Source organism: Rhipicephalus microplus, chromosome 3 (assembly GCF_043290135.1).
Source record: "Rhipicephalus microplus isolate Deutch F79 chromosome 3, USDA_Rmic, whole genome shotgun sequence".
NCBI lineage: Eukaryota > Metazoa > Arthropoda > Arachnida > Ixodida > Ixodidae > Rhipicephalus > Rhipicephalus microplus.
In genome coordinates, this window is record NC_134702.1 from 83549031 (window position 1) to 83559625 (window position 10595).

A 10595-nucleotide genomic window follows, 5' to 3' on the forward strand; every position below is an offset into this window, starting at 1 on the left:
GGCAGCGAGCTGTATGCTGAAGAGAGAGAACTTTATTTGCGCATAACGCGGAGCATTCCAAATGGTTGGGCCCCTATTCCAAGGTTCCGCTGGCCCTAGCCATCATCTCTGATGAAGCACACGAAGAAAAAAAAAACTGGCTTGTCATAACGTCCAATCACAGAGATCTAACTCCATTAATGTATACTGCCACCGTGGCCGGTAGAGCAGGGTCACGATAAAGTTACTGGACCTTTCTTGACGACCAGTAACTACATAGCAATGCAAAAGCAGTTAGTATTCGTAATTATCACATAATACTCGCTGCACGCAATACATTTCATTACATTCGCCGAATCCCACGGCCAATGCACCGAAGGTGCGGCGACATACACCCGAGATAATGCGGAAAACGCAACGGGTCATCTACGGTGGTCACTTGGGACACGAATATTTGTATGGAGGCGGAAATGTTGTAGGCCCGTGTGCTCAGATTTGGGTGCACGTTAAAGAACCCCAGGTGGTCGAAATTTCCGGAGCCCTCCACTACGGCGTCTCTCATAATCATATGGTGGTTTTGGGACATTAAACCACACATATCAATCAATCAATCACGAATATTTGTTATTTTACACAGTAACTCGGACCACTGAGTGGCGCTAAAGGGCCCGTAACTACGAGATTAATCCGTGAATCAAGAAGATGTTCTCGAAACGTGCGCTGAAAACACGCGGTCTATCGATATGATGGCCCATGGCCCATAACTTGCGCAAAAAAAAAAAGGGGGGGGGGCGTGTCCCTCTGCATCTTATATACAACAGAAGCCGCTGACAGGGCCCCGCATGAGACTGAGTACGTAAAGAGGTCAGCATGCCAGCATTACGATACCAATAGTGCACGTCTTCGAACAATTACATTAAAATAATGAGAAACTGACACTTTCAACTTTTCGGTAAAGCGAGGGTCCCCAAATCACGTCACCCATAAGACTATATACTCGTGAGCGTCAAGTCTGAGCCCTACTAAGTCTATGCGATGCTTGAACAAATACGAACTGATTTCGGCGCACAGAGAGTAAAGACACCCCATGACATTTCCTATAGGCTCCCTCGGGTTATTGCACAGGGCTCTGCAAGCACAGGACAGTTAAATAAACAAGCACTTGCTCACTGAGAACCAACAATCACGAGTTGTCGAAATACACGCGAGATGATAACGTTTGCGAGCACAAAAAACCCTAAGACGGGGCTTTGTGTTACTGAACGTATACACTGAAGAAGCTGCACCCTTTGCGGAGTCTACCTGTCACAACAATCGTGGGCGCCCGGCACTTCCAGGTCATGGCGCGTGGGGTGTAAGTGTGACAAACAAAAATGTACAAGAAAGAGGCGAACGCCGAGTTTTCCATAGTTGCCGGGGTTTTATGTTTGAAAGCCAAGATAAGATTACGAGAAACGCCATGGCGGAAAGCTCCGGAAATTTCGACTGCCAAAAATCTATAGGCACACGGGGGCCCACGTCTGCCAACATCGAAATGCGGCTCCCCTGATATTCGATCGCGCTGCTCTCGGGTCAGCAGTCAAGCCCCATGTCCACTAGGCTGCCATGTCCGGATTTTCGAGGAAGGAGAACGCAGGCGAGCCAGATCACTGTTGCAGGTCGAAATTGCACACCAAATTGTTTCTGCGTGTATGTGTGTTTTGTGTGTGTGGGGGGGGGGGGGTACTATTGAGTGCAGATCGATTCGTCTAAATGGCCACCACCAACTCGTCCCTGCCATCATTGCACTACCTGGACATTTCCTACCTGGACATGCGCAGCGCATGACTGGGCCAACGACCTTTCGGCATTCCGGTGCCGCGCGTGATCCGCAACAGTGGCGCCAGGGCGCTTCCGAAGACAACGGAGTCTCCTTATCGCCGGCGTCCAGACGGACTCCCTTGTCACCGCTCTCCTATCGTTCATCACGCTGCTGCAGGTCTCCCCCGTCGTTTTGTTTCTTACGTACTCGCGTATCCACACGACGAACCCGCACGCACGAGCCAAGGGGCCGCCCTCGTCGATAAAGCGAATCAGTTCGACGACACACACGAGCGATCGGACGCAGAGAGCACGGGTCGAACCACTGCCTCCATCTGATCTGACGATGGCCCGCGACGCCAGCCTGGGATGTCGGTAGAAGATCGTACACGCCAAAAGGCACACCTGCGAAGCCTCGCTCGACTCGAAGAGACGATCTTTGTCAGGGCAACAGATCTTAGTGCCTCCCAACCAGACCCCCTCGCAAGGCCAGTAAACAGGCTTATTACCAACAACGTGGAGACTCAGCAGTTGAACCGTCTCTTGAATATGGGGAAAGCGTAACAATCGTTGAGGTATTACGTCCCATAACTATACGACGATCATTGATGCAGAATGATCCGGAAACAGACCACCTGAAGTTACTTAGCGTGCACTTAAATCGAAGTACATGAGACGCTATCTCCATCACACTGCAGCCGCCGGGATTCCACAACGCGACCTTCTGGTCGGCAGTCGAGCACAATTGCCACAAGACCACCGCGGTGGGTGAATGGGGAAACAAGTTGACAAAGCAACAAGGCAGCTTTACACTGCGTACCCGGAATAACAAACTGTTTGCATCTAAAGAACGGCGGTTTCTCCCAAGTCGGGGTGCGCGGGAACATGACGCTCACCGAAACAAGGCACGCATCAGCGTATCCCGTCCCTCGTCGCAAGCCCCACCCCGGCTTCCCGAGTTTCTCCCAAATGGCCGACCGGTCATTCTCGATGTCCACCGAACTGAACCCTCTCCCCAGTGCAGCGGTCAGGCGCCGATGAGGGGTCAGCGAGCATTGCAATGGAACCGGATTTGAGTAGTGCGGCGCTCGGCGAAATTAACGTCCGCGAAACAAAAAAGCAGCTGTACAAGCACTCGAGGGGTAGTTCACCGGACAGGAATACTTCAAAAGAAGACAAAAGAACGGCCAGAAAGGACGCAAAAGGAGAAGCTCCGCATCGGCGAGAAAAGAAAATGAGCAACACATTGAGTGCCGGCGCGCCCCGCAAAGACGAGGCAACAGGGCGGCTGGGGCCAGCTTCGGCGCCGAATCGGCGCGAAAACGCGCTGCCAGAAACGCCGTCGAAGCTAGACAAAAAAAGAAAAGGACAACGGCGTCGCACCAGCGAGGTTATAGTGGCTGCCACTGTATCGAGATGAAATCAGCAAAAAACACAATAAAAACCGGACCAGCGACAGAAGGGGGGCGAGCGAGCGGTGGCCCCGAGGCGAACCCTCCTTCGGGACGAAAAAAAAAAAAAAAAACGACCAGCCTAGCCCAGCAACCACTGTAGCCTCCGCAGCAGGGGTATCCAGCAGTCGGCCGCCGAGTACGGCAGATGCGCGGGCCTTCGGGTCCCCCCGAAACGAAGCTGCCGCCCGCCCCACAAAACGACCGGCCCGGCTTCCCCCCTCTTTCTCCCAATCGCGGAGAAGAAAGGAACGACGATGGCGGCGCCGAATGAAAGTAGTGCACGCAGCAAAAATACAGCCGCCGTGCAATGAGAGCACACACCCCCACACCTCTGAACCGAGCCCAAAGATTTCGAGAAGTGGAGCCCATGAACCAACCGCCGGCGAGAATCCGACGCCGTCAAGGCTGCCCACGGATGAATACGGACGCGCACACGAGGATGTATTCTTGAACGACCGAGACAAATAATAATACCAAAACGGGGGCCACAAGGGTAGTGCACGACGCTTCGGCGACCGACCGCCTCAACCAACACGCACATGCAGCGAGTAGAGAGGGAGGCCCCCCGAGGAACGACGCGAGCGTGAAACTTCTTTGTCTGCGGGAGACGGGGAATCCCCCTCCACCCCTGTGCCAACGACACCCCCCCACTTCCATTTGAGCTCGCCGACCCGGCTGGTAAAAGATGGGGGACCGGAAGGGGAAGGAGAACAGCGAGCAGACCAAGTGCCGAAGCAACAATGAGAGGGAAAAAAAAATTGAAAGAGAAGAAGACCTGTCGGCTTCGCATGTTGCCCCGACCGGCAGCCATCATCGGCTGGCCCGCCCGACTTCCTTCGTACGCCCTCGGGAGGGAGCGAACAGAGAGGACGCGCACATGTGACCTCCGACCTCGGAGGAACGCTGCCGCCGCACAGCGTCATCTCCGCGGCCATGCGCAGAGCGAAAATATGCTCGCCTAAGCTGTCGAACAAAGTAATAATGAGACCATGGCCTCATGTTACAGTGTACTAGAAGTACACTGTACCCATGTGTATTCCCTTTTGCATGAAGGCGGAGACTAACCTCGCCAAGACAAGGCACAAGATGACTGCGCAGGGGTGAGCACTAAGGGCGATGATGGGGGCGGGCCGAAACGCAGAAACTACAATAGACTCCAAAGGCTCGGGCCGGGCGATCTGGCGGGCATTGGTTGGCCCCACGCACTTATCGCGAGCCTTAACTAATGTACTACACTGGAGAAGAGCAAATCATCCAGATAACCACCATCTGTCAGAATTGCACAGATGACGCCATCGCCATTGTTGGACCAACGCGTCACGGTTGCAGGACCACTAAATGGCTGCTGGTGATGATCCTGTGTGGATGACCTGACGTCACCTATAAGCGCCCGATGGGGCAGGTTGGTGCAGTGTGGACAAGCGCTCTCTTCAGGACCTCCGTCGTACTTGGATAATATTTGTTTCAAACGGCATGTTCTGTCTGTATTAATCTCCAATTATTAATGAACTATATTTGCATGGTACACTTTTGACTGAATCTTACTCCGTGGAAGCAGCTGTCATTAGAACATTAACTTTTGTACATCACGTGTGCGTCTTCTATGCACTTTCACAAACAATTGAATGAAATGCGCCAGGCGGCGATCAAGTTTGCTGTACAAGCTCTGGTTGATTGATATGTGGGGTTTAACCGTCCCAAAACCACCATATGATTATGAGAGACGCCGTAGTGGAGGGCTCCGCAAATTTTGACCCAAGCTCTGGTTCGCAAAGCGCATTATTTGCAATCGCAGTTAGCGGTCGGAAGTCATCTCGCGTGTCCGTTTCAACGCCGAAGTCTTGAAAGGCAGGCTTCGCTACGGTTGTGGCAGCTTGGGCTTGTTGGTATGGCATGACGACAGTTATAGCGCGAGAACAAAACGACGACACAGAGACAAGAAGGACACGAGCGCTATGCGTCTTTCGTGTCCTTCTTGTCTCTGTGTCGTCGTTTTGTTTTCGCGCTATAACTACCTTTACTACGGTTGTCCCGACAAATGAGAGCCGCTCCCGCAGCGGACAAAGAGACGGCCTGCTCGGAACGAGTCGCCCGTTCCGAGAATCCACGCGCGCACTACAGGTTCGAGGGGATGCATCGTAAAAGCGGATCGTGTTTGGTATCCGCCGTTTCCACGGAGTCAGACGCGCGGTAAACGGGATGCACCAAGTGAACGGGGCCGCTGCGAAGAGAGGCACTACTTTGTCCAAATGGACGGGAACGCGGAGTTAAAAAAAAAGGACTTTGTCGGCACACACTTAGTTCTGTGCAACTGCTGGTTACCTCCACCAGCTGTCCAGTCTTACGTGACGCGCAAGTTACGTAGTACAACACGCTTTCCTGCCGCTCACGTAGAGACAAACCAATAACATTTAACGCCAGCACGAAGCAGCCGCACCCACCCAGCAGTGCACCTGTCGTGTCTTCTTGGCCTTAATCCACGACACCACTCAGCCGATGCAGGAAAAAAATAATAATACAATAACCACTCGCAGCTGCGCCGAGCGCGATAAGCGTAGTTCTCGCCTTACGTTAGTTTAATTTTTTTATTTTTTTGTGCTCTGCGTGCGCGGGGTAGTCTAGGGAGTTTTCTGAGGCACGCTGTGCGAGAGTCGAGTAGACTTGACGATTAATAACCAATACGTGCATACATGCAGTGAAGGAAGCGTGGCGCAAATACAAAGCCCACCCACCGCATTCGATCCGGCAATAGCGTTCGAAGGAACGTCGTACAAAAACGTACCGTGCCGCCTCAAGCATTTTGAGGATACCAAACGAACATTCGGTGCCGATGAGTGTAGCTTAGTGGGACTACACATGATACAACCAACAGATAATGACGCTAAGGAACATTCATGTTTTAACTGGTGTAAAAAAATTAAGACGTAAGAGGAAAAAAGCAACAAGTGAACAAAAAAAAAAAAAACGCCCGCCAGGGCTGCGCTGCCACAGCGAGAGCTATTTAAAGCTATTCTGTCAGCGCTACATAAATTCATTCAGGCAACCGGAAGGATACGCTGCTAGTAGTACTGCCAGATATATATCCAATTCTTTCTCCCCCTTCCTCATTCTTGTTAATTTGTTTTATATATTCTGGTTTATCGCATTCTTCTGCAATTTTTCACGTTTTTTCAAAGAAACATTATTATTGTTCCTATCTAATTTCTCTTTATTTCTTTTAGCAAGCGTTGTAAAAAATGATCTATTATGAGGTACAGTGTGGCCAATCCCCCATGTGGGTATGAGCCAAGATCTCCAGGAGACAAGACAAGACGGCTAGAAGAGCGACAGCCTTTTGGTGTAGCTGCTGCAAGCACACTTGCAGGGTACCCACTACACTATAAATCATTTAGCAGGCACGCATTCACTATGCCATCCTTCGGAGAAGCGTGGTACCCGCTACGCACTTTCAAGGAACACTGCGCACTTTTTCTGGGTGTGTGTGTTGTAACAGCACGACGATGAAGCATTATGCCACAAGCTTTTTGTAATTCCCCACAGTGGGTATGCGCCACAGTTAATAGGTGAACAAGATCGAGCTTTTGTAATGAGTTGGAGCATTCGACTACTTACTCGTTGCGCGATTCGTATTGTTTAACACCTGGTTGTTCCTTTGCTGTTCTAAAATGCCTCATTACTCACAACGAGATTTCTTTCCCGACACCAAGCCTGACTAAGGTCAGTTTGCACGGAAGTCCCCCAGCAACAGCGTAGCTCAGTGGTACATTACCGGGCTGGCACGCAGAGGTACCGGGTTCAAGTCCCACGGTGTACCAACTTTCGAGAAATAGGTGCCGAACCAACGACCTTCGCATAATCCGAACGCGCGGTACGTGGACCGCATGCGGCCCGCACATCACCCTCTTCTCCCTATTCTATGTATGAGAAAGGCCACTGAAATGGCGAATTCAGCAGACATTTTAGTGTCCAGTCCCCTCTCTCTCACGTCATTCTAAATTTTGCACTGTCCTGGCGATCGCAGGGGTAAATTTGCGTGACTTCGGTCCGACAGATGATGCGAGTTCGAGAGCGCTGCTTTAGTGGTTCTGACGAGCGTGCCGCAACAGAAGTTTAGGAGGTAAGAGTGCAGGAAAAAAAGAATGTTACAAAACTTCAAGCGCTAACTTAGACAAGCGAAAGCGAAACAAGAAAGGGACGCTCATCTTGTTGTCCATTTGCCTGGTCTCTAAAATTTGCGCCTTTCCTTTCAAGATGCTTAACCAACTCGCCCTTCAAGAAGTCAGTCCATAATATCATGAAATTTGTACACACAACTCACGATGATCGACATGGTGACTACAGGTTCCGCTTTGCAGGTGACAGAATTCGGACACCACCCGGGTTAGAGGCCGAAGAAGGGCGGGGGCAAAGGAACTCGACGTTAAAAAGCGCCAGCGAACAACGGCAACGAAACCATTGTTCCGGGACAGGGTCGCACACTGCTACAACGACCCTTATCACAACTGCAGATCAGAGCGGAGCCGCGCTAGATGGCGGGGGAACAAACTCAGTGGCCAATGACCTCCGTCCGGCGCACGACAAAATCCGTTCCGCGTAGCCAGAGAAGAGCAGCGGACCGTTACTCATGGCAAGAGAAGGGACAAGCATTTTTTTTTTTTTCTCGCGAAGTGCATGCCCGCGCCTAATTAAGCCCGCCGAAAAGAATCGCAGGACGTCGTAACGTGGCCCGCACGCGGAGGGATGGGCGTGCGTGCGGAGAGCCCGTCCACGCAAACGAGAGGAAGCCCGCCGGTGACCGCTCGCGGCGGCGGACAGCTGGCCTGCACGACGAACGCCACCGACGACCGTGAAACCGCTGAGCCGTGTCCGCACCAGACGCACACACCCCGTCTCAACGCGCGCGTTCGTCACGAAATCGGCCAGATCGTCGGCCACGAGGAGGAGATGCAAACTAGAAACAAAATGAGTCGTGCCGCTGTCTCAATAAAGGGGCCGAAAATAAGTCGCGGCAGCTCATTACGTTTCGTTAAATCACCAGAACGATAAGATCAGCACGCATCGCGAACGCACTCCACGACGAGCTGTCCCGATCGGTGCACGACTGCTTCCGACGCTACTTTCGGTCTGTTTGAGCGGAGGTTTCGCGAAACCTGGAAAAACGGCGTCTTCCTGTGGATCGGCCAACGAAGAGATGTTGGCGTCCCGGCAGCGAGCGCCAGCCCCGGCGGCGGGTGCATGACCGGCGGCGCGAGGGCTTTGGCACGGCGGGCTGTGCCCCCGAAGCGGCCTCGCACAAAGGGCACAAAGAGAGGCCACTCACCAGACGACGCCGAAGGCTCCGTATCCAATGGGTCTGTCCGGCTGTATATCCTGCACCGTGACGGGCGGGTGGTAGAAGGGTTGTGCCGCGGTCAGGATGGCCTGCTGAGGAGCGGCCGCCGTGGCGCCCGTGAACGCGATCACGGGGCGGCCCGAGCGGGCACCCACCACCGCCATGGTGTCGCCGCCAGACAAAGGCCGATACCCAGCGGCGCGCTGGCTGCGGTACGCTACTACTCCATCGAGGTCTCCATTGTGGTACACCGGCGGGCCCAAGCTCGACCAACGGCAGCCTGCGGCAATGGCGCAGAACACCTCCAGATCAGTGGGACGACGCTGCTGCTAATTGGGCCGCAATCGGCATCACCCCCGCCACCACGCACGCACAGCACACACCAGAGGAAGCCCCCGCGACTACTGAACAGGGCACCGCTGCCACTCCGCGGCTCTTTTCTCGACGACGGGCGCCGCGGCAGAAGGCTGAGAGGGACGCCGCCGCACAGCCTGCAGAGGGCGCTGGCAACGCTGGGCGTGCTGAACGAATCAGAGTTCTTCAATCACACGAGTTGCAAAACTCTAAATACAAACTCGCCATTGGCCAAAATTAAAACCGTTAGGTGATCGTTGCGTCATCTACTGATCAACAAATCAACTAACAAACGTGCGCGCACACAAAACGGCATTACAGCATTTTTTTTATGTTGCCGCTCCTAGATGACGCGACCATCTGCAAAATTTACAGTCATCATTAGGTTTATTTTTGTTTAGTAACATCGTTTCGCAACTGCGCGGTTAAAGAACGCTCGAACAAATGACCTCGCACAGACGCGTGCGATGCTCTCGCCTTCTCTCGGGAATTACAAGAAACGCCGCAGTTGCGCCAGCTGGCTTCGGCGTAGCAGACGACAGTTCATTGTCCGCGCCTTTTTGACGCACTAGAAAAAGTTCAACGTATCATTGCTCAATATCGCCCGCTAATGCGCGCACGTCGTTTGTTCTCTCAATTAGGCGAAACAATAACTCATCCGCCGTCACATTAAAAAATGACATCTAACACTAGGACCGACGCGCTTCAAACAAAACCTGGCTCCCCTTGATTCCCTGACTATCGCTAGTGCTTTCATGTCACTTTCTCGCGTTACATGCCGTTTAAAAAGAAGAAATGTTGTTTGCAGTCTCTCACTTCCCTGCGTTCCCTTCTTTTGCCGTCACTGGTGGGTTTGCCGAAACAGAGCGAGGTCTCGATCGGTACAACAAACCCCCCTCGCTAAGTACAACATATACTGCCAGGAATTATGCAAACTCTTCACAAATATGAACCGCGGACTGTGTGATCACGTAGACATTAAGGCAAACAAGTAAGTGAACTTTGAACTCTTTCACACGGTACTCACATTTGCAGTTCATGTGCCCGAACTTCTTATGTTGTTTCTCCGGTGACACCGGCCACTCTGCGTTTGCCGACTTCTCGCTGAGGCTCATTTCGTCGCAAATCGCAGTGCCGTGGAAAAGAGAATATGGGCGCTGCGCGTTCATTCGACTCATTAAATCGCGCGCAAAATTTGAAGGATGTCCTCACTGTGTCATAGAACCACCCGAAAAGCGTCCTTCTGTCTCACGAAGTTCGAAGTGCGCACGCTGCGTGCGTCAATCATACTCATAACCCTTTATAACTTTCGGCACTGTACTTTCGGCACTTTTGCATAAAAAAACATAACATGTTTCTCTAAAATTTTTGTGCGACGCTAGCGTCATCTGTTGCACAAGTGTAAAAGCAAAATAATTAACACTTAAGAAAGGTCGTCGTGACGTTTTCAGTTTTCTTTTGTGCAAGTTCAAGAACATAAATTTGTGAGCATTAATTTACAGCATAAGATATTTTAAAAAATAATATGAACATTATATTTTTTAGTAATAATTGTGAAACTTGTGATGCACGCAAGCATAGCCTTTGAGATTTAAAACTTGTACTCAGAGATTACTTAAGCGGCCTGCCTACTTAGTGAGTTCGAACATCATCGTTGAAATCAAGTACAACATATC

General features: G+C 51.8%; 1 protein-coding gene across 1 annotated transcript in view; it reads right to left on the reverse strand.

Annotated features, from left to right (window-relative positions):
- Positions 1-8958, reverse strand: part of nmo (serine/threonine-protein kinase nemo) — a 94393-nt gene extending 85435 nt beyond the window's left edge. Inside the window, exon 1 of the mRNA XM_037424096.2 lies at positions 8554-8958. Within this exon, the coding sequence (XP_037279993.1) occupies positions 8554-8729 (176 nt within the window). The 5' untranslated portion in view covers positions 8730-8958. The remainder of the gene's footprint in view (positions 1-8553) is intronic.
- Between the last annotated feature and the right edge of the window lie 1637 nt (positions 8959-10595).